The 24963-nt window shown below is 40.3% G+C and overlaps 2 protein-coding genes across 2 annotated transcripts; one reads left to right on the top strand and one right to left on the bottom strand.

Moving 5' to 3' along the window:
• Positions 1 to 7316: 7316 nt before the first annotated feature.
• Positions 7317 to 8417, top strand: foxe1 (forkhead box E1; the record flags this gene model as incomplete). The annotated part of the gene is made up of 1 exon (XM_079219627.1): positions 7317 to 8417. The coding sequence occupies one exon, from the start codon at positions 7317 to 7319 to the stop codon at positions 8415 to 8417; it is 1101 nt and encodes a 366-aa protein (XP_079075753.1).
• A 12738-nt stretch (positions 8418 to 21155) lies between these two features.
• trmo (tRNA methyltransferase O) lies at positions 21156 to 24745 on the bottom strand. The gene is made up of 6 exons (XM_079219626.1): positions 24558 to 24745; positions 24185 to 24336; positions 23681 to 23855; positions 22821 to 22978; positions 21985 to 22533; positions 21156 to 21541 (listed from the first exon to the last, which is right to left on the bottom strand). The coding sequence occupies exons 1-6, from the start codon at positions 24644 to 24646 to the stop codon at positions 21306 to 21308; spliced, it is 1359 nt and encodes a 452-aa protein (XP_079075752.1). The 5' UTR covers positions 24647 to 24745; the 3' UTR covers positions 21156 to 21305.
• Positions 24746 to 24963: the final 218 nt, after the last annotated feature.

Here is a 24963-nt window from a genome sequence, read left to right as displayed (position 1 = left end):
ATAACCTGCTTTTGAAGCTAGTGTAGAAATTAAGACACAACATGGTAACTTGCAATTTAAACCTTGAAAACAGGATGCTGGATCCTTATTGCCAGACTACATACCGAAAGAAGGGCATCTTGTCCAAAACGTCCATGTGGCAATATAACAAAATTGACTTGGTATGCTGTCCTGGTCTTTCCTTTTAAATCTTAGGTTGGCATATGATCTACGAACCATGGGGAGTTGCCTAACCCAGCTTTTTGCGTGCCATTACGCGCCCACACACAGAAGGCGATGCATCGCACAACTCAAGGGGAAAGACAGCAAAAGCTTTACTTCATGGGAAATACTTTGCCAAAAGCCACAAGAGCTCTGTGTGGTAACAACTCATCTCCTCTGACTCTTCTCCTTCCCCCTTTCCTCTCTACCTCACTGTCAGACAGCACACACACACACACACACACACACACACACACACACACACACAGAAATGAATCTGTGTAAATGAAGTAGAACAAAATAAGGAGGAGAGTGCTAGACTTCTATATCCATCCTAATGTGCGATCCTGTTGTGCAACTGAGGTTCCTTTCAGGTGCAGGCACGGGTAAAAATGCTCATGTGCAGCCGCCTGGACCCTGTGCAGGCTGAGACATCTATGAGGCGTTGACACACGGATCCTAACAGAGCCCAACTGACATAGATGCACTGGCATTTGCAACCAGGCATGACTATCTATAATTGTGTGCTCAGTTACAGTGTAGGAGAGAGATACTGTCTCTATCGGGTAAGCGGTGAGTCACTCTGTGTGTGAATCATACAAAGTAAACCTGATCCACAACTGACTATGAATCACCATTTAAAAGGACTATAATTTGATTTGATTATCTACTGATAAATGAACAGACACAATCTATAAATAAATATGGTTCATCTTGGTCAAAACATTTTCCTCAGCTTTAGAATCGCAGCTCTCAACTTCCAGCATGAATATGTGTTGATTTTTCAAGTGATAATTAGTTGACAAGTGCTGATTAAAGTGTCACTGATTCATGGAGCTGGTCTTTGTCTTAGTCTTTGATTCTTTGTAGCAGTACAAATTAATCTAAACATGTTCAAATGATGCTGCGTGTTGACTGCAGATGCAGTGCTTGTCCAAGCTGTTTGGTGTTGGCATGTGGCATGATATATATGCATTGAAGTGAAGTGAGGTTTTAGACAGACATGACAGATGATTTTAGTTAGAAAAGAGCTGTGTTTGCAAGCTGCTGTAACTTCACTGCCTATGAATTTCTCCAGCGAAACCATCGACCAATCCTCCAAAGAATAGGACGTGGACCATCTGACCTTCACCCTCACTTACTTCATGGTGTGATTGGCACACAGCTACCGCCGTCACTTTTTGTGTGCAGGATTAAGTGCAGTACTATGAATGCCTTCCAGGAGCAATTTTCCAAACGATTATTTCATCTTCCTCCTCTCAGTTTTGCCTTTCGGGATGTTCAGGCGACATGTCGTATACAAACTATTTTTAAATTGGCATTAAGGCTAAAAGTGCCTGACAACTCTTTATTGCCATCCTGACACCTTAACACCTGACACCACCTTAACCCTGCAACCTTTACACCACTTGGAGGGACTACCTACTACTAAGTGGAAACCAATTGAGAACAGATATAACATATCACTTTTTAAGATGCTATGGCAAACTTGAAAGGAAACAATTACTTATTTACACATCCAGCAACTTTGTGATTAATTTGGAGTCGAGTCTGTGTCAACCTGATGAATGTAAAGCCTCTGCTTTTGGTTCTATCAACGCCTGAGGAATATATCTGTCTTTTTAGCTGTTACTTTACAATGTTCACCAGCCAGTTGCTAAATGTCTTCTTTTTTGTTGAGCGCTTTAAAAGTAAAAAAGGAAGCCACTAGAGTGAACCGAAACAGGGAAGTTGTGGGTCGGACGGATAAACAATAAGCTGAAACTCTCTAGATGCAGGTCATATTTCACACTCTTCACATTTCCATCTGATAGAATGTTATTAGAAAAGTATTGATTATAGTTTTAAAGTTTATATTTTGAAGTTTAAAAGAAGACCAAAATATATTCCTATAAATGCATAATATTCATTTTCAAGCAGTGGATATCATACTGTAAGATGGAGCTTTTTATGTCTGTTTGAATTTCAGTCTATGGTGTTGTGTGCGTGTGTGTGTGCGTGTATGTGTATGTGTGTTTGTGTATGCTGATGGAGTCAGGCCACTGTGAAGCAAGTGAGAGTTTCTTGTTTGCATTAGCAGCTGCAGGGGCTTGGTGAAGATGCAAAATCCTGACGGTTGACTTGATCCAAACCCAGGCCAGTTTACATAACTGAAGCACTGCACTGCCCGGGGAGCCTGCCGTTAAATCTGTGTGTGTGTGTGTGTGTGTGTGTGTGTGTGTGTGTGTGTGTGTGTGTGTGTGTGTGTGTGTGTGTGTGTGTATGTGTGTGTCGTATACACATTTCCAAAGAGGAATTAACTTGTGGGTGCAGTATGAGAAAAAGTGTAAAGTAGATTTATCTCATAGTTGGTGCTCATAGTGATGAACCTACAGAGAATAATCAACTTAATCGCCCCTCAGCTTTAAGGAGCTGACTTTTAAGCTCATTGTTTAGCTGTCTGGTCAATTTCTTCCATATACACCTGCCAATGATACTCGCCATATTAAAAGTGACATCTGAAATTGAGCAACATGTTTCTAAAGATTTCCACTGTCTGCTCTTTTCACCTACTTTTGAACATGTGCCCTGTTTTCATTTAGTATCGGCCTTAAAGTCATCCACCACTTGTATATGTGCAACCATCAAATGGATAAAGTCAAAAGTGTTCAAATTCAAATGTCTAATTTGTTTGTCTTTGTTTGGAGAGAGCCGTTTCTCTCTGGCACAGCCAGAAGTATATGTGGGACACAAAGTGAAGGGCTCTTCATTTGCCTTGGCTGCAGCAGAGCTCTCCTGTGCAGCTGTCCCAGCCTCCAGCAGTCATTTGCGTCTCCACGCCGGGCTGTGATGGACAGGTGGAGGCCTCTCATGGCGGCATCAATGCATGGCTCCAGGGCCCTTATCTACGGAGGCCCTACCGTATACTCAGTGATGCCAAACCCAAAGTCTTTTATGCCAAAGTACACTTCAACAGGAAGACTCTGTTTGTTTGCACGCCGAGTCGCAGTGTAGAGAGAAAAGGGTATTTCTGAAAAATGTACTAAAAATATTAAGGTAATTAAAAATCCATTTCAAGTACGACAACAAAAGTGAGTTATTAATGCATTAATATCCATGCATCCAATGTGTCCACTTTCATACAAACTGACAGTCTGTAATACCCTCCAGCTCTGTATTGGTCTCTTATATATGTCTGTTTAGTTGGTAAATGTTCTAGCTAGTCGCTAAAGTTGTCTTTCTGCAGTTTGGTGCAAAGCCGGTAGTGTACAGGTGGTTTATCTGAGTCTCTTTTTTTTTAAACTAAAAAGAGTAACAAAAAAATGCTCCAGAGATTTTAAGGCAACTTTTGAATGAAATGCTAATGTCATGTTGGTTTCACATTAGGAGTGTAATTTCATTCATTGTAAATACTTAAATAACTATTGGTTTCAGAGTAAAAGAAACAAGCAATTAAAAGAATAATTGTAAGATTTGTATTCATTGTTAGCCGGTATAAATATTGGCTTCGAATAGAAGTTTGTTTTCTTTCTTACTGAGAACTATCCTTCCAAGTTACACAACACAAACCATTTGGCAAGAACAAAGACTCATTAAAGTCTCGGAAGCACATCAACTGGTTTTAAAACGTTAACAACTGTTGACAGTAGTCACCTCTCTGCAGCACACAACTCATATTTTTTGATCTACTAGCACGAACACTGAGATAAAAGGCCCATGAACAAATATTAACAATAAGTGCTGAGCGAGTGCCAGATTGTGATGCATAATCAAACTATGGCAACTATGAGCCTGAGCTCCCATAACAACGACTACCTGAGAAATTACTCACCACTAATTGTTCGTTGCCATGAAGCATAAGAAGCTGTCTTAAGTAAAGGGTGAGGTCCATCACATCTGTCAGAAGTTGAAGTGAAGAAGCCACACAATCAAACACATTAGTGCATTCATTTAATAAAATATTCCCAGTGTTTTCATTGTGTCGTAAGATCACAAATTAACTCTTTAACCTGCGTTACAACCAACTTGTTTCTAGTTTGTCTTGTTTTATTTACTGTATGTCCTTGCACATATGTATCAATGTAAGTATCAATGTTTGTATGTGTAAGCTTATATATAGATAGCTAAACCTGTTTCCTTTTAAAGTGGTGTATACATTACATTACATATTATACATGAATTACTGTGTGCACTTCCTTATTCCTACTCTACGTAATACTTTGTACTGTGTGTCATATATTTGCACTTTCTACTGTCTTCTTTCATTTATAAACTCTATAAATGATAAACTCTTATTGTTTTGAAAAATGGTGCATCTAAGAGTCACTTCATAAACTTGGTATTTCATCACTAATATAACTATATTTACATCTTTTTAAATTAGAATTTAGTCATATTTGGATATGAGAACCAAATTGAAACCCACACACCATTTTTTTTTTTTCTTTCAAGTTTTAAGATTCCAGCCAAATAATAGTATTAACATTAGGGTTGTATATATACATATACATATACATATATATGTATATATATATATATATATATATATATATATATATATATATATATATATATATATATATATATATATATATATACATATATATGTATATATATACACATATATACATATATACATATATATGTATATATATATATAATAATGGTTAGTTACAACCCTAATGTTAATACATATATATATATATATATATATATATATATATATATATATATATGTTGATCATTCATTTAATTAATTGCTTCGGTGACATGTCCAACACAATTTTGCAGAGCCCAGAACATGTTTTTACGTTACAACACTATAAAATGTCCACATTTAAGGTGAAACTACGGACTCTTTGGTAGTTTTGCTTGAACAGGATTAAAACGATAATCAAAATAGATACATTATTTGTCCACCAACTAATCGATTGATCAACTAATGATATCAGCAATAATGTACATGTATTTACATTTTGGCTGTGAATTGTAATAAAATAATTAAATCCACTGTGTATCCGCCTCTCCTTTCACTGACGGAGGTGTGAGGAAGCTTTGCATGGCACACACACACACACACACACACACACACACACACACACACACACACACACGCACGCACGCACGCACACACGCACGCACGCACGCGCACACACACACACACACACACACACACACACACACACACACACACTATCCCTGCTACATTGTATATGTACAACTATAGACAAATAACAGGGTACTTATAGGTTAGTAATAAACACACAGTTTCTTTATTCAACATTTGTGATCCAAAAAAAATATATATTTCAAAATGTAAATCAAACAGTAAAAGAAGACTGCGAAAATAGTTTGTCTCTATAAAGAGAAGTACATGCTTTAAATAAAATAAAGGAATAAATACGGACAAATTATAAAGAGAATTAAGATTTAAGATATCCTGAAATACCTTATATTTCAGTGTACATTTACTTTCTTTAGTTTTTCCCTGTTTTTAGGAACATGCACATCTTGGAATGACAAGACTTAGTTTTGTTGTTGACAAGTATAATTACAAAGTCAAACTAACAGGTGTGTGTGCACTCTCATGTTCACCCATCATACACCCCACCCCGTCTTATCCCAGGGTGCTGCAGGTCCAGGCCTAAAGAGCCCAGCAGAGCCACAGGACTAGAGCTTTCATCAGCCGATTTGTCTGAGCAAACCACACTCCCGCTCCGACACATGGCCGCTGTGCTAACCCAGCCTGGTGATGAGTGGTGGGAGTGCGCTGCCATGTTTTTCTCTGTTTGTTTAAAAGATTAAGGTGGTGAACCCGAGCGTTGTGGAGTCGCCGGACTTCATACCACCTGAGCTGCTCAGAGGGTCAGCATTGTCTTTGAATTGAATAGTGTTTAAAGTCAGCCTAAAAGCAGATCTTTTTTACAGATGAGACTTTCCAAGAATGGGCTTTGTCATTTAAAATCGCATGAATCAGCACTTAGAAATATGACTACTGTAGAGAAAACAATTGTCTAAAACATGTGCAGCACATATCACCACCAATTCCTTGAAGACACTCGTAAAATCAATCGATGTTGAAAGTTTGTTATTCTTCTCTCTCAGGTTGCGTCCAGGGTTTGTGATCATGGTCTATATTTTTGCATGCTGAAATCACAGGACGGCCTTTGTCTGGAAAACATTTACATCTCTTAACACAGCTGGCTCGTCCAACCACTGGCGCAAAACCAACAAGGAAGCAAAGTGGAAAAACAACACGTAGGTTTAGTTACCACTAAAGAGTTCTTTTAGTGTTAAACGTCAAAACAACATTGACCATTTTGGACTTTTTAAAGTAAACTGAGGTTGACTTTAAAGGGACATTTGAATATCAAAAGGAAATAATGTTTGTTTGGACAGTTTTGGTCTATGAAACTAAAAAAAGGACTTAGAATAAGCATAGAATAAATATGAAGTGAATACATACTATGTAATCAAAAGTGAACACTAAATATGTGTTTAGTTTTTAATAAACAAGAGTTAAAACCTTGTTCGAAAAAGAAGATCCAGATTTGGATGCAAGGTATTTTTTGCCATTTAAGGACATCAGAAATGTATTACAGCGATTTAAAATAAAATAAACATCCTTGAAATAAACATTTCCACCACAAAGTATGCAGACTGTTGAACGTGAACAATAGACCCTTATTGAGCTGAGGTATGTCAAGAGCATGTGATGCCCCAGGGGGGTGTGGCCCCTCAGGTGCTCCGTAGAGGTAATACACTCCAACTCTGAGTGACTCATTCTCACACACACCTTAAACATCACACACTCTCACACCTTAACTCGTCAACTTCACCTGCAACAAACTGTGGGAATACGCTAAATGAGCACAGCGCTCATTGAAATAGGATCTCTTTTAAAAAGCTAATTACTTCAACTGCATCTGGATTTTGGACTTTTAAGACAGTGAGTTGTTATATACAATTGTGATCTTTGATTGTGATTGTGTGCTGGGCTGATCTCTTGTTTTGATTTCCACCACCCAGGATTTAATCAGAGGGAACTTCTTCTAAACTGTGGAAGTACTTATACAGTGCAGCATTTGCAGTTCACTTTATATTCTGTCTTTTTAAGGGACATTTCTGAACCGTTCATGACAATGCCGGTGGTCAAAGTAGAGAAAGACTCTCCAGCAGACAACACCTTCTCTGCCTCCAACCTTCCACTGCAGTCAGAGGAGCAGCCCAAAGGTCGGAGAAGGAAGAGACCTCTGCAGCGAGGGAAACCCCCTTACAGCTACATCGCACTCATTTCCATGGCCATAGCCAACTCCTCGGACCGCAAGCTGACTTTGGGGGGAATCTACAAGTTCATCACAGAGCGCTTCCCCTTCTACAGAGACAATTCCAAGAAATGGCAGAATTCCATCCGTCATAATTTGACTCTCAATGATTGCTTTATCAAGATCCCCAGAGAGCCGGGGCGGCCAGGGAAGGGAAACTACTGGGCCTTGGACCCGAATGCAGAGGACATGTTTGAGAGCGGCAGCTTCCTGAGGCGCAGGAAGAGGTTTAAGCGCTGTGACTTGAGCACTTACACCTCATATGTCCACGAGACACCCGTTTTCTCTCCCGTCCAGATTGCCAGGTCAGCCGCGTACACCAACTCAGTCTACAACAACATGACAGTCAGTCCGGCCTACGGGCAGCAGCTGAGCTCTGCTTATTACCCTTCTTCCTCTCCACCCGGGTTTGGACCTGCTCAGAACCGCATGTTCAGCATCAATAACCTCATAGGACACCAGACTCCAGCCAGCATGCTGGGAGGTCAAGGGCCAGAGGTGATGCAGCAGCCCGGCCGGAACTTCAGTCCCGAGGGGCTCCCGAACGGATCCAGCGCCTGCAGCCTGGGAGCCCCAGCTTTCCAGAGCCAACCATGCGGAGGGTCTGTATCTTCACGCTCCTCTACGCATCCCGGGTTCACCTACTCCGGGCCAAACGGCCACCCGCACCACCACACACACCAGAGCTCATATGCACAGGGCCACACCCAGGGGTATGCGGCGACGGGGCGCCTCCATTCCTCAGCCCACGGGTCAGTGGAGGCCATGGACCATTACGGCAGGGTCTCCCCAGTGCAGTTGGGCTCTTTCTCCCAGTATAATAGTGCTGCAGGTCCTATCGCCAACACTGGGGGCTATCTGAGACACCCAACGTACCCAGGGACTATGGACAGGTTTGTGTCCGCTATCTGAGCTCCTGAGAATCGAGAACCGAGCATCTCAAGACCTCGTTCACAGAACATCCGAGGCTTGAGCAGCACCCAGTGAGCCAGACATTTCTGAACGCAAATGTGATTGTGTTTCTTTGTGCATGACATTTGTTACGGACAAAACCGAGGAGACTGATAAAAAAAAAAAAAAAAAACTTTCCTGACACAACTGTGACTTACCACATTAACCCTACAACCCATTTTCTATGTTGTTGATTGTAATTTACTTTGAGATGCACGCTATGAATTGGGATTTCAAATCAATGCCTCTTCACAGCATGAGTGTAAAGATCGTTGAATATCGTGTGTGGTTGCAAGCTTCTTTTTGTTTCATGAATTGAATGTGCGTAAGTTTAATATTTACCAGACTAGTGAGTTTAAATGACAGACTTTGAAATATTAGTATAAATTATTATGCTTCATGGTCGTCGGCTTTGCAATAAGTGGCTTGTATGAAGAACGTCAGATTTTGTACATTTGCATGTAATGTAATGCATATTAGGTTGCCTTTTTTGGAAATAAACAGAATTATTTAGCACTTTGGTTCTTCAAGAATAAAATATTTAAAATATTGATGTATAATTGCTGTTCCAATTTAAGCATGTGTGCCAAAATATTACACTAGAATTGCAATTTTTTTAGAATGTGGTTTGCTAAATATTTAATTTATATCACTTTTATTTGCAATAGTCATAAAAAATAAACACATTTTAAAAGGGACAAACGGATCAAGACATTTGCCTCCAGGAACCCCCCCCCAAAAAAAAGCCCTCACACATCTTTTCCTTTTGTGCTCACGTTGTTTTCCTCAGTGTTTCAGCTCAGCTGGTTTGAAGTGTTGTCTGGAGCCACAGTATTATCAGTCACCGTGACCGGCCTCAATTATCATGTCCAGACATCAACAACGCTCTTAGACAGAGGCACAGTTAATCTACCACACAGATCCACTAATCAAGAAAATGAATTGACTTGTAACTCGATATTTCAGCCTATGAAGTGAAGTAGCGGGAGTCCTTTATCTCAACACGAGAGAACACCCTTACGAAAAGTCTGCATATCTGACAAGATGAGACTCGTAAAGGAAACGCTTCATTATTGTGAAAACACTTGATTTTCCTATCAGAAAAGAAGCTTTGCTGATAGATGCGTTGGGGGGTTTCCGTAGTTGAAAGGGTCCTAGTTTTTCCTGAGTGCCACTGAATTAAACCCAGATCTCTGTGGATTAAATGAGAATAGCAGTAATCAGCAAGTGTCAAATTAAAATTTCAGAAGGACAATGATATCTGTTAAGACCTGCACTCAGGATAAAAGTGACAAGGCTGATAAGCAACGTAGATTTGTTTGATAATGGTAGACTAGAAAGCATTAGGTTGATATTCACAGTGCTCCCATTAAATACTATAACATAATACAAGCAATATCTAAAACAAAGAGCACAGGTATTTAAACTAACTCCGGTATAGTCTATATGGCATGCCTGATATAAATAGCAACAGACAACTGCTGTGAACGGTCACATGAAGATATCAACCTATCCCTCCACTAAGATAAACTGATTAGTACATTAAAAACACCTGTGCCAAAAGTTACTGGTGATTGCTGAACTTTTGTGGGGTGGGGAAATGTGTTTTTCTTTGCAAAAGAAATATAGATTTAATTTTCGAAGACAGACACTGCACTAACGCAGCACACAGATGGGACAAATCTTCTGAATTAAGTACTGGGCCAAGATATTGAACTCAACGACTTTGCTATACCAATACATTAAATTAAAACAAAACACACAACCAGATGTGGAACACACAATTTTAACACCGGACACACAAAAAATTAAAAAAACTGTCCATCTGTTGTTTATTATTATCATTATTATATCAATGCAAGTCTTTAAAATAAAAAAAAAATGAACAACAACAATGCATAAGATTATTTTCTTTTATTTAAGTCATACTAAAAATAGGAACACTTACAGTGAGGAAAAGGTCAAACATTAGACATAAATACAATGAACACAGGTGACCATAACAAACAAGTCAACCGATATACTCAATAAGCTGTTGGAGCTGTACACAATTCTTCACGACCACTGGCAAAGACAGCAGAGTCTGTGTGGAGGAAACAAAAACAATCAGTACCTCAAATATTCATATATATAAATTTAGTATTTATAGTATAAGCTGGACAGAAGAAGGCACAAAACAGTATATAAAGCATCTCTCACCTCTCTGACTTTAATGAGGATTTTGTTTAACATCTGAAGCTCATTCTCACTCTTCTGCTGGTTGGTCTGGTGGATGATTTGCTGCGAGACATTACAACATCATGAACACGCTGGATCATGTCCTAATTTGTATGACACTTTTCAGCTCTTTTAAAACATGAATATACTCTTAATGTATTCCAAGAAGTTAATATTCTGGTATGTAGTGAGCAATATCAGTACATCAAGCTGATACTTACGTGTCGTTTTGCTCGGTCAAGGAGTTTAACTCTGGCCTGCTCCGCCTCTTGAAGACTCAACTTCAGTCGTTCCATCTACAGATAAAACAATCAAAGAAGAGTTCACTCAATTTTTATTAAGTATTATAACTACACAGTATCTGGCAACTCTCACACCATAAGTGACAGGAACATACCTCTCTCAATAACTGGATCTTCTCTTCCATGAAAAGTGCCGGGTTAGCTGATTGGCTACCAGCTTTTCCCAACTCCTCATGCAGGAATTGAATCTCCACCTTTGACTGATGGAGAGAACGACGAAGCTCAACCAGCTCCTTTCGTGAACCCTGTGAAAATGTAACAAATAAAAACTTTTACATTTGGCCAAGTGTATTCAGATTGTTTAAAAAAAATTATAGATATGGATTTTGTGTCTTACGTTGCTGTCAATCTTGTGTTTATTTAGAATTTCCTGGGTCTCTTGTATTTCTGCCATCAGCTTTGTCACCGTTTTCTCATCCTATGTAAAAGAGAGACATTTTTATCAGTGCTGCTTCAGCTCAACAAGAAAATTCCTATCATTCTGCGCTCTTTTCTAACCCATTTTGAATGTTGTTAGGTATCATAGATGAAGTCAACAGCATGTACAGTAGTTCTTACCTGAGCTCTCTGCTGCAGCGCCTGATTTCCTCTCTCAAACATGCTGCTCAGACTGCTGAGTTGGTGCTTCAGCTCAAACACCTCCGCCTCGTGTCTGTTCTTTGCAGCCTGCTGCTCCACCTGCAGGCCAGAGCTGGAACAATGCATTAGGTTACGTTAGAATAGAAGAACATACTGTACATGCGCCGCCTTTTAAAAATTTAACATTAAACATTTGTCAGCACTTACATGGTGTTGTGCAGCTCCTCCAACTGGGCATCTTTACGTTGCTGCATCAGCTTCACGGTGCTGGTGAGCTCTGAGACGGTGCCGCCCAGGTCAGCCAACAGGTCAGCCAACAGCTCCGCTGCGCTGCTCTGCTCGTCCTCCCCTGGATTAAACTCCACAGAGTTCAAATTCTTTTTCGGGGTTGCAATGCGTGTGAAGGCGCTCGTCGCACTGAACACATTTTCACACGGTGGCCCGGGCGAGTCTGAGGGGACAGTGAACGACAACTTGGATATTTAAGCCCCATTTGAACTGTATTAAGGATGTGTAATTAGATGTGGATGCACAATTTGGGATTTCCATCAATTATTGTCCCTGTAACTAAGATGCTTTCTCTGCAAATCAGAAAACTGTTTCAAAAATACTCAGACATGTTAATTAAAAATACAGTAGGCAATTTTAGCATTAAATTATCTGTGGCCATGCTTATTATCCCTGGGAGAAATCTGATCACTTCACCAGCAAACAATATAAAGAAGTATCATAATATTTAAGAAAAGGTCATTTAGAGAACACCCCAGTCACTCATAACCCTCCTTCACGGGATGATATTTAAAGCCATATTAATAAAGGGGTGAGTTCGGCTGAACACACATTCAACCCATGTTTCAGCCATTCAAATATAACAGCTGTCACAAGAACATCTCTGGGTGTCACTGTTCAGAGATACTTGTTTGCTAAAGAATACAACTCATCATAGAGCATGGTTGGATGATGCACCACGAACCATCCAGTTTGACCCCCAGCTTGGGTTTAACTGACATCGGTGTCAGAAAGTTGCTAATTGTGTTTAAGGTTAAAAACTAAACACAAGCTAAATAGCTGGCAAATAAAATCTGTCAAGTTTCATCCTTGTCTTTTAAAGATCCGAGCCAGCCCTTTTAAAAAGGCATGAGCTTCCCGTTAAGTCACAGCGCTACAGTACCTGATCCAGGAGCTGCGTCTGTGGCGACGTCTTCCTCCTTCTCAGCAGTTAATGCAACCATGATACTGTCGACAAAGGAGCTGGAGGGGTGACGACGTTGAGACTCCTTTTGTGGTTCTGATTTCTGAAAACATATAAACCTGAATGAAAAAAAGTTTCTCCACAGTGCATGCTGTATCCAAGTATAAATACAAGTGTTTCATGACACGTATGAAAGGGAGACAAGGTGTTGAAATCCGGCGGTCCTTCTGTGTTACCTGGTCATTGAGAGCTGTCTGTAGTCCATTGGTCAGTCCTCTCAGTGTATGATGCAGCAAAGTGATTTCAGTGACCGCCTGCGCCAGTTTCTGTCCAAGCTCAAGCTGGGTCGCATCGGCTCTGGACCTCGTAGTTTCCAACTCCTCCTGCAAACTCCTGTTCTCAAGCCTATGTCACACATACAGACAAATAACAATTATTATACAAACACTTTCATTTGTTGAAAGCTAAGCACCAGGGTTGTTACGTTGGAATATAGATATATGTATGCACACCGAGAGGCTGAGTGTTACATTTTTTATTTAAATAAACCATTATTTACTTTTGTTTCATATTTGCAATAAGAAGAAAAAGTTTGCAACCCGCTTTATTTAATCAATATTTCTCACTAGCACATTGATATTATAACAGCATATAAGATCATTACATGGGTGTTGTTAACTTAAACCTACTGAAGTTGGCCACATTCTGCTTTTAGGTCCTCACACTGGATGTTCCTCTCCCTGAGGCCCTGCAGGTTGGCCCTCACCATATGCTCACTCTCAGCCATCTGCTCCCTCGCAAACTCATTCTCCACCTGTAAGAACTGAGAGACACACACACACACAATAAAAAAAGATTAAGTCACATACTATGACAACATCTTACTTGTAACTCAGCTTCATGTTGGCTCATAGCACAAGTGTATAAGGAGTAAGAACCAGCCTGAGTATATAAACTTAAATAAATAATGTTATGCTAAAGAACATAAATCCCAAAGCTTACTTCGTTCGTCTCCCGCACACTATTGAGCTGTGTGCAAACATCCTGGAGCTGCTGGATCTGCGTCTGTTGGGATCGTGAGAGGACCTGCAGCTGACTGAGCTGCTCCTCCCTTTGAGCCAGAACCTGACTGAACTCAGACGCCCTCTGCTCTGAATGACCCAGTGACTTCTCCAAGCTGAAAACAAGCAGACACGACATAGGCAGGGGCCACTAGCTGCAGTATGTCATGGATGTGTGGCAGTAAGCAACTTTTGCTCTCAGAGAACAATGTTGCCCCATTCTTCTGCCAAAACTCAAGTAATTTTAAATTTTAAAAAGTTTTTTTACAGGTATAACCTGTTATCATTATCGTAATCATGTTTGTCTTCATTGTGATTTAACTCAATATATTTCATATTAAACCATTACAACCTGAAAGTTATTGTGTCATCTCTAATGAGTAGATACATTTTATTTATTTTTAAAATCAGTCACCACTTACTCATTTGCTCTGTCCGTGGTTATCTGGATGTCCTTCCATGACTGCTGCAACCTGAAACAACATTTTTAGGCACCATGCTGTAATTCAGTGAGTTCTTTTATTGATTTAGATAGATCGATCTGTATCATTACAGTATGAGCTTTCTTTTACACAGATTAAAATTGTTGTAGCTCATACTTTGTGTTCTGAGCAGCAAGGGCCTGCTCCAGGAAGGTGGAGGACGCCAAGGTGGAGGAAACTGTGGCAGACAGCTGTGTGACCTTCATCTCCAGCTGACCCCGCTCTTCCTCTCTTTCTGTTAGCTTCTGACGAAGTACCCCCATTTCTGAAATTCAATGAAAAGAAAGACATGTAAGCAATTGGATAGGCTGATTAAGAAGAACACTTTTTTTGATAGTTTAAAAAGAGAAGAAATTAAATTAACAAAGTAAGTGTTTACCTGAGTTCAGAATTGTCACCTGCAGATTTAAATCACTAATCTGTTCTGTGGCCGTTTGGAGATTCATATTAGCTTCTTTAAATTCCTCTTCAATCTGTTGGGTAAAAGTTAATTTAAATACATTACAAATCATCTTAATGATTTGCAGAAAATCATAGTATGAAGATATAGTGCCTTTGAAACAAGTAGAGTTGCAAGGCAGTGCGTGTCCATATTAACATAAAGACATTATCGTCATTAGACCTGCTCTCTCTCTTCCTCAGCTTGGTCTCTTGCAGCAAGATGTTCGTCCCTCTCGCTCAAAGCAGAAGCTGCCTTTTCATTCAGCTGTAGAAGCATGGGAGCGGTTTTCTGCAGAAGGGCTCTGACTGTGCGGAGCTGTGGTAAGAGCACACAAAAGTATGAGACATCGGAGCATTAATGCTTTTAAAACAAAAGGAAATGGTGCCACCATTCAAACACCACATTAAAGAGTAAAAATGATATGTAGGTACAATTTTGTCGTCAATGAATCAGATCAAGCTACAATTTAAACTAAATACTGCTGATGCCGTTATTAATACTTTGTCATCAGTCTATTTCTGCTCACTTAGAGGAATTGCTGCATACTGTGTGTGTGAGATTGTATTGTTATTTTCCAACAGTATTATATTAAAATATATATTAAAACATACTTCCTTCATCAAAGTACATTGTTCATCCATGGTTATGGCCAGAACATCAGAAGCAGAGTTCAGAATCCCAGTGTAGGCCTGGTTTAATGCAACCTGCATTAGTAATAGAAAGAATATAAATTAAAAACTTTGATGAATCTTATACTGAAAAGATTAAAAAACAGCCATTTGTTTTTGCCGGTTTCTATACCTGTTCCGGGTAAGTCTGGTCTAGGGCAGCTGAGAGTTCTTGGTGAGACCCCACCATCCTCTCCAGCTCAATGATTTCGGTGGCACAGTGTGTCCTCAGCTGTTCAATCACACTGAAGGCCTGGAAGCAAACAAGCGGACACACACTTCAAGCCCCTGGAATAAAGAATGCTACAAAAAAAAGCCAACAGCATATCGCTGGAAATAAAGATTTCAAACTTGTAAGATGCAGCAATTTATTTTACCATGCTATACTTATGAGAGGACATGAGACTAGGTTTTCTAAAAAATTACTTTTTAAAGCAGTAGTCCCATGTGCCAAAAGACCAAATATAGTCACACTCGCAAGGTTTGTGACGGACTCTGAAGCTCATCCAGTGAGCGTCTAATGATGCCTCGGTGTTCTACTGAACAACCTGCAGCAGTCAGATCTTTTATCGAACACTTTTAGATGTAGCATCTTTCAGCCGTTAATCATGTCTCAAATGGCTCTTTATGGTGTTATTTATTTGTGGTACTGTGTGTACATATTTCTTGTTGTCTGTATTTGTGCTTTGGCAAGCCCAGAGAACACTTCCAAAGGAAAAAAGAACGATTCAGTAGTGGGCACAAATGGGTTAAATGACCATAGCTTGCTCCTAACTCAACGGAAACACATAATTATTGTAACTTATCTTTTCACAACAAACAAGTATGGCCGTGTTTTCAAAACATACATTGAACTACGTCACATTAATGAATTCAAAAGGTTTGGCCCTGTGCTTACCGCCTCCTTGGCTGTGAAGGCGTCCTCCATCTGTTTCCTCATGTCATCTCTTTGGTGAAAAGCATCTTTTACCTTCTGCATCAATGTTGTGTGGGTCTCCTTTGTTTTCTCAAATACAGACTTCATCTGGCCGTACTAAAACACAAATAAAATAGACGTCAAGCAATTTGTTCCCACTGGATAATTACACAGAAGCATGCAAGACATGTTTACATACATGTAAAACAAGGCTTTCATGGTCCTCTCTGACAACGGCGCCTATTTGCTTTATGGTAGAGAGAGCAGCATCGGTGTCATAACTCAAAGAAGTCTGTTGGGACAAATGCAGACATTTCACTGGTATTAAAGAGCAAAATCAGGAGTGTCAATGCATTATTTTCACAATAATGTAAATTGTTACAAAAGCATGTGCCAGAGCCTTTAATGTAAAACTCACCATGGTGCCCCTTATGTCCTGCATACGCTGGATGAGGTTCTGTAGAGAACTTTCATTCAACTCCAACTCACCAATCCTGCTCAGAGCCTCAAAATATAGGTCTCTGTACATTGTGGTCTATGTAAAATATAAAAAAATAATCAATTAAAAATACAAATATTCTGCATGAACTAAATGATATCAGATATATCTTCATAGCAAAATAATAAACCTACAAAGTACAAACTCTTAATGATTCACATCTCCATTTCAGATGTCTGAATGTGTCCTCACCTGACTGAGTTCCGAGTGGTCTGTCTGCACTTGTTTCTCCCTGAGGTCTGAAGGTGCAGGGCCTGCAGAAGGACATCCTTTAGCCCTGGATGCATCCAATTGCTGCACAAGAGCCTCCACCATGATCATGCTAGACCTTAACCTCTGCTCCAGCTCTGGTCTGGGAAGACACTCTAGGCTGCCTGGAGGTAGGCTGAGAGCACATCAACAGAAGGAAACCAGGCAGAGAAAACACAAAAAAAAAAAAAAAAAAAAAAAAAAAAAACACAGAAATCTGAATTAACCATATTCAGAAAACATTGAAAAATAACTTGTCCATAGTCAACACTTACTTCCACAGAAGAGGATTCGTTAGAGTGCAGGAATCAACCACGGAGATATCCCTCTTTCTCTCAAATTGGCCAGATGTATTGACGCTGTGGTCGACCCATTTAACAGGAGTGGTGCCCACACAAACACTGTGGGATTCTGCAGAAGTAGCTTTTGCCGATGGGACCATGACGGCAGCAGGAGGCAGAACGGGAGCACAGACGGCAGCAGGCGCCATCTTTCCTGATGCCAAGAAAAGAAACTCTGCCATCTGCAGAAGCTGCTGCTGAAGGGGACCATCTGGATTAAAAGGTATATCCAAAACCGGCTTCTCCACTTCAGGATGTGGCACTGCACAAGGCTTTGCCACCACATCCCCAACTGTCTCTGACTGAGTGTTGCAACCTAATGCTGTAGAGTTAAACAGAGGTCGTGGCATCGGGCTCTCTAGGTGCTCTGCCCATAACACAGCGGGGTCGACGTTAAATGGAGTCAACGCGCTCTTTTCCCCCTCGAGAGCATATTTGTCCAAAGTAGGAGCCCTAAAAGCCTTTAAAAAAGCGAGAGAGGCTCTACGAACAACAGGACTGAGGATGCCAAACTGAATAGCTGATGCTACTGAGGGACACTCTGACAACACTTTCAAAACATCAGGGAGGTGTTCTGCTTGAGGTGTTTCTGCAGAGTTGCAAAGATCAGTTTCACTTCCAGTTAAACCCAGAGCACTGTCCATTGCCTCATTGGATTCACTGCTGATTTGGACTTGAGTGTTGTCATCAAGGAGCTGGCAGATCACAGCCTGTTCGTCAGGCACAGGTGACGTCGTCTGAGACAATCCATCGGCTATTTCAACATCACTTCTGGCACTGCTGAAAGAGCTGAATGTAATGCCTTCTTGTCTGCCAGTCTGGCTATCAGGTCCCACCAAGCGTATCTGTTTAACCTCCTCCTCAACGTCGAGGCTGAATGATAATGGTTCCCCCAATGGGTCATTTTCCATTTTACAGTAATGGTGATCTAAATGATCATTACTGTTTTTCCAATCTTGGTCACTAGCCAACATGCTTGGATCAGTACCATAGTTGTATGACTCACTGCAGGTCGCAGTTTGATCAGCTGGTAGAGGAACAATCTCATCTGCAAGTTTGGTGCCACCTGAAATTTCAATCACACCTCCAGTGCAGTTCAATGATTTGAAGGTTACATCACTCAATCCACCAGGAGGCTTTTCAGAGCCATTTGTGGTCTCGGAGAAGGTGGTGAAGGCACAAACAGCATTTTCACTGCTAAAGTAGGGATGATCTGCATGTTCCGCTTGACTTAGTTGGCTACAGTCAGAGAGATATGTTACATTTACACTGTTCTCTTGTTGTGGCTCAACCAGGCGTGCCTTAGGCAGAGGAATGGTCTCATCTTGTAGTCTGGTGACATCAAAAACTTCCACCTCACCGCCATCGCAAACAAAGGATTTCCAAGTGACGTCTTTCTTTCCACAGTAGTCATTCGGAAAAGCTCTGAAATCGTGAGTGACTCGTCGAACATCCAAATCTCCAGATGCCAGTGTAGCGTTTGAAATTTCACCGAGACATGCTGCGTCAATGTCAACCAAGGAGGCATCTTTCATCTCAGGGTTGTAATAGGGGTGTTCATTGTGGTCACTGCAGGATTGAACTATTATACGGTCAGAGATTAGTGTATCTTCCATTTCATGCATGTAGTTTATAGCCTGATCCTTGGGCAAAACAATACTCTCTTCTGCACACACCAAGAAGCCTGGAACCTCAACCTCCCCACCAGGACAGATGACGGACTTAAACGTCACATCTCCAAGTCCACAGGCTTCCACAGCATTGAATTGATTCACTTTGGTGGTTGGAGGAGATTGCGAGTGGGCCTCAGGGTTGCAGAGAGGAACATCGGTCTGTTGATTAGAATAATGGTAGGTAAGAAAAAGGTTTTTTTTTAAACTAACAGGAGCAATTATAAGTATAACCTTACCTTTGTCGGTTTCTCGTCAGCACCGAGCAGGGATTTGAACCTCGATAATGGAGTTGACAGATGCATTTCATTCTGCACACTTCTCAGAGGGGTACGCTCCACACATCTGCCTGGAGGCTAACATTAACAGAAGTAAAAGTAGTATTAGCTTGTTCAGTGGTGAATTAACAACAAATTGAGCACAAAAAGCACAAAAGTCTTACCAAGCCTTCCCCACTAAAACTTGACTTCCTGGAGGACATCACTCTGGAGTGCTGGGACGCTTTTTACAACTGCAAAAAGACGACAACGACTTTTCTAATAAACGTGCTTAATATTTTAATGAAACTGCTTAGTGGACACTAGCGTTAAGTCCGTTTCTACAGAGAAATCACGTTAATCCCCAAGCTAAGAAGCTGCCGATATTACGCTACGTTATAGAGCAACGGAACTGAAGTAGCGTTACGTTTAGGCTCACTAGCTCATTCATGAGCGTTAATAACTAAACAAACCTCGCTAGCTGGGCTGTATGATGTAACGTAGCACTTGAGTATAACGTAATGTAAGAGTAATGTTAGCAAGGGCGTAAGGCTAGCAAACATCTAGTTTAAGAAAGCGTTACCGAAGTCGTTAGCGAACGTAAGTTACGGCATCGGCAGCTAACGGGCATTTTAAGATAAACAAATGATGAGCTATTATCTGTGAACTCGAGTTATACACATTACCTTTCAACGTTTATCAGCAACCAACTTCACGCGAATTCGGTAAACAAACGCTGAGCGTCGAGCTGCTGCCGTCAAACCGCGTTTCATTCAAAACACAAATGTCAGCTCTGTTATTGGTCCATTTATCTTCTTCTGTTGTTGTGTGACGCACTTGGCGGACTTAGCGCCTCCTATCGCACAGTGCTGCCCCCAACAGGACTTTATTGTCATTACTCCATGGGGGATTTTTCCTAACGCTCTAAAATCTACAACTTCAATCTTAATGTTGTTTGTGTGTTTTTTATTTTATTTGTTTTGCTATATACAGGCAACGTTGTTATTTATTGTATGTCATCAACTTCTCTCATCAAAATACTTAAATACATTTAACCCGCTAATCTGCAGTGAAAAAAAACACATGATTTCTGAAGTCCTGGGTTTGACATTAGAAACCCTCCCCCCTCAGTTACATAAGGATCCATATTTGTGTTTCCACCACGTATAAAAAAAAAAGAAGCAACAATAGTGTTGTCATTGTTACCCTTAATTCAATTTCAGCCAAACCTCATTAAAGTTATGAAAATGATTTTGTAATTTCAATACTTGTTTTGAAGATGTAAATGCATGCATCTAACATCTTAATCATACATGTTTTCTTCCTCTCTCCAACTAAAAAATACACCACAGTAAAGCCATAACTGGAGAGGGATTTACTGTCATTGTTGTATGAGCAGTTATACCAGTCATAAACTACCAGAAGAAACTAAAAAAAGTAAATTTGTTCCTGACATAAAAAAGATAAGAATATGTTTATTGTTATGCACGTTTCACCGAGTCAAATTCCTCGTATGTTCAACCTACCTGGCAATAAACACACTAATCTTAACCGAAGGTAAACGTGCAAACAATAGCATGAAGATGTATGGGAGAAGTGGGTAAGCCTGTTAATACTTCATGAGAAGAACTAATTTACTACATTCGTACAATCAAACCTAGTTCTTGATAATTTGACCTGGACTACGTACAACCACTTCAGCACTATTGTAAAACAAGTGTACAACAAGCCTAAAAAAAAAGAAGCATTTATGTTACAAGAAAAACTTTTATTTGATCTACTTATACAAAATTGAATGCATCTTGGCTTTTTTGTGGTATACAGTTAAAATCATTTTAGCACTTAAACATTTGTCAGTATATAAATTACCTGGAAATGTTGATTTGAGGCACATTTGAGAGGCTCTGTTTGTGTTTCTCAACAAACATGAAAATTGAGTCTTTCCAGCTCTGAAGCTCTCCGTGAAATTGGTTCTCATAATGAAGCAATGTGTTGCTCAAGAGGTCGGACCTGCAGTACCTCAGCAAAGCCTTGTCCAAACCAGCAGGTGATGTCCGCCGTGTCCAGGGTGAAGAAGAAGAGTCTGTCTCTGCAGCGTGTCCTCCTGTAGACTGACCGAGGGTCTGCTGACAGTACCCCTCTGATGGCGGCAGCAGCTTCCTCCGGACTGCGCAGAAACTTGAACCTGGGTCTGTCACTTTCAGAGGGCCCTGTGTAACATGTAGGTTAGTGGGTTTTTCTGTTTGTTTTTTCCCAATGGCAGCACTTTGTTATCACACAAATCATCATGCATCCATTATTGTTGAATATTAATCCTGCAAACTGTATACACTGTATATAGACATACATGCTTATACCATACAGAGCCACACACTTTTTGTATCTACATACTAGTTCAATTATTGTTGATGGTTTAGTTCAGCTTTGTTGTCCTTGATTTTAGCTGTATGCCTATTTCTATCTTCCTGTAAGTGTATATCTGTAAGGACATTGAGAGCAACTTAAAAAAGGGACAAAATTCTTCATGTGTGATCAGAAAACTGGCCAATGAAACTGATTCTGAAGGACTGTTTTCATATTCATCTCTTTCACAACAGCATCCTCTTGTGGACAGAAACACAACACCACCCTGTTATTTAGTAATTTGGTTTACCTGACAGGTGGGTTGGAAGGAAGTCTGCTAACTCCCTCTCAGCCTGGGGAGTGAAACGCACCTCCAAACTGCTAACAGGAGGCTCTCTGATCCAGCCAGCGATGGCACTGTGGGCCTCCTCACCATAGCAAGGGTGATCCACAGTCACATCTGGTGCTTTGGTTTTGGGAGAGTCTGAAACTTGATCCTCTCTTGAACAACTCAGCTGGCAAAGATCCCGTTGGGTCGCATAGGCCTTGACCTCCTCCAGCACATCATGGATGTCTTTGTGAAGCGAAAACTGAGCACTGACTGATTGAGATGAATCTGTGACTGAAATATCAGCTTCCGATTTGTCTCTTGAGAGAGAAGTACAAAAGTCATCATCATCACATCCTTCACCTATTAGTCCTGACTGATCATCCAAGTCTTTTTGTGGGTTTAATATATCTACTGTCTCATCTGAGCTCATCCTGGAGTCGGGGTTGTCGTACTCTGGGATGTAGGGTTTGATGTCCAGGACTGGGGTTCCAGCAATCATGTCAATGTTTGAAAGATGTATTGTATCACCTAGAAAATAAAAAGGTGGGGCAGCATTAGTTTCTATCAAGCAACCTGTTTCTGTGGCTGAGGATAAATTTGACTGCGGAACCTTTAGACTTCTAGTTTATTTAAATAAAGTGCAAGCAGGAAAATATATTCTGCCCATTGGTGTAGTCTAGCATTAAGAGTTTTAAAAAAGTGACATGTCTACACAATCTGTACAAAGGTCCTCACAAAGACACAAACAAGGCATTTTGCACACAATCCACAATTGAAGACATTTGTTAATCACACTCACATTCACTCACACTCACCTACTATTTTATCAAGTCTAGCTAGAGTTAGGCCCAAGGCATTTGGTCTGTGGGGACTGCGTGTCGAGTACACACCGACTCTCTGACCGTTGAGTCTCGGAGGCTTCACTTTGGCTTTGTAACTCAAGTGCCCATTTTTGTGAAAGAGAAAGATGACCCTGAAGAGACCACATGGGGAAAACACATATGAAATTAAATAAACAGTGGATATAAACAATCTGTATGTGTGCAGAGGTGGTTTTGTTGAAACTGGCAGAAAAACATTTACAAAATGGGAAATTGAATCCTAAATCATTAGTACTCAAGAGCTAGATAGGTAGGCAACCAAAAGCATATGCTGCTTCTGTGAGAGGAATAAAAAAAGCTACTAAATATTACCTGAAAAGTGCCAAATGTAATGCATTTATACAGCCTTAATACCAGTCTGATTTGTCTTTATAGCTCTTATTGGACAGGTAAAATGACAACTCATTCAAGCAAGGAAAAGTCAGCAGCATTAGACTCAAATGGCTTCAATAAAATGCATTTTAACAAGTTTGCTTTGATGTAATCAAATCATGAAATGGAATCTCTTCATGTAGACTCTTAATATCAACCGTATATGTAACTCCTGAAGGTCCAAATTAAATAAAGAGTTCAGACACACCTCAAAAATGCACATTCAGACAATTTAATTTACAACGTTTTAATAAGGTGATCATCTGAACGTCCTTTTTGAGTCATTGTCAGTGGAATGAAAAACATTGCTACAAATCCAGCAGCAACACCTTTTGCTTTTATTTTGTGTATTAAGAACCCCAAACCATAGACTGGAAGATGTACAGTATAAACAGACAGTACACCAACTGCATGAGACCTACCAGACATGGGAGTATTGCTCCAGACCCACCAGAGCATGCTCAGGGTTATTGAAGACACTCTGCTGGATGCGCAGTTCGGCCCTTGAGGGGCCACAAATGGTGGGCTGTCTGGGTGTCCCGTTCTTCACAGAGAAACAGGAAGTGATGTAACCAATTGGGACTGTCTGGATGTTTCCTGGAGTGTTACAGAGATAACAACATTGTTCACATTTATGACATTTTCTAAATTGTGTAACACAGATGCATCTTTCTGAACTTTCACTGCTTGTCATGTATAAGTAACCATACATTTATTGTGTGGGTTTTTTCTCTACTTTTAGTATTATTGAACCGCATAGCTACATCTCATTCATTATCTTTAACCAACTCACCAAGAAGCCACCTTTTAACCGTGTTTATTTTTTAGCAGTTTATATATTTAGAATTTTGGATATGGATATCTCTTTATTTAATATTTTACATTACTATTGTGGCTGACTTCACAGTTGCACTAATGGTAATTACCTTGCTCTAATGCAGCCTGCGGTGATGCTGCTGTTGAATACGGTGGTGGTGTCTGGTCTTTATCAGGTTCACGAAGTCCAATCTTTGACACAGCAGACTGAATGGATATCATATGTTTGCGATGACCTCGAACCGCACTGTCCAACATCTGCCTGTCAATGAAGAATCAGATGCAAGGAAATACCATGTCAAAATAAATGCAAATATACAATGTAATGAATGGCACGTGAATAAAGAAACACAGGGCAATGCAATACAACTTAATTTATAAAGATAAAGTAACGGCGTATATCAATAACACGTCAACACGTTTATGTAAAGAGTTATCTACAGCAGTTAGAACGGTGAATGGTTCTTTCCTATCTCCACCGACCTCAAGTTCTTCATTTCCTTTCTCATCACAGAAATCTGCTGATTCAGTTTATTAATGTGCTCGCCGCAGCAGTCACACAGAGGACTCATCTTACTGACACAAAGGATGACAAAAATGACTGACTATTCGGAATAAGTTAGCTTTTAGCTAACTGATTAAACAGCAACAAACCACGGACGAAACACGTGGGAGTCTCTAAATGCGGAAGTACGAGTTTGACTTCCGGTTGGCCAACCAGGACTCAGAGCGTCCCGGGTGTCAACACAACTGACAGTCTGAGCAGCGGGACTTTCTTCTTTTGGATACCTTGTATTGTGTATATTATATTGTAAATTGTAAGTTGTATATTGTAACGTAGATGTACGTAGAAAACGACTTGCAGCCAATACATATAAATGACGCATGA

The sequence above is a fragment of the Taurulus bubalis genome (assembly GCF_910589615.1).
Source record: "Taurulus bubalis genome assembly, chromosome: 6".
Taxonomy (NCBI): Eukaryota; Metazoa; Chordata; class Actinopteri; order Perciformes; family Cottidae; genus Taurulus; species Taurulus bubalis.
Note: the sequence above shows the minus strand (reverse complement) of the source record. Positions and strands in the feature narration are given on the sequence as shown.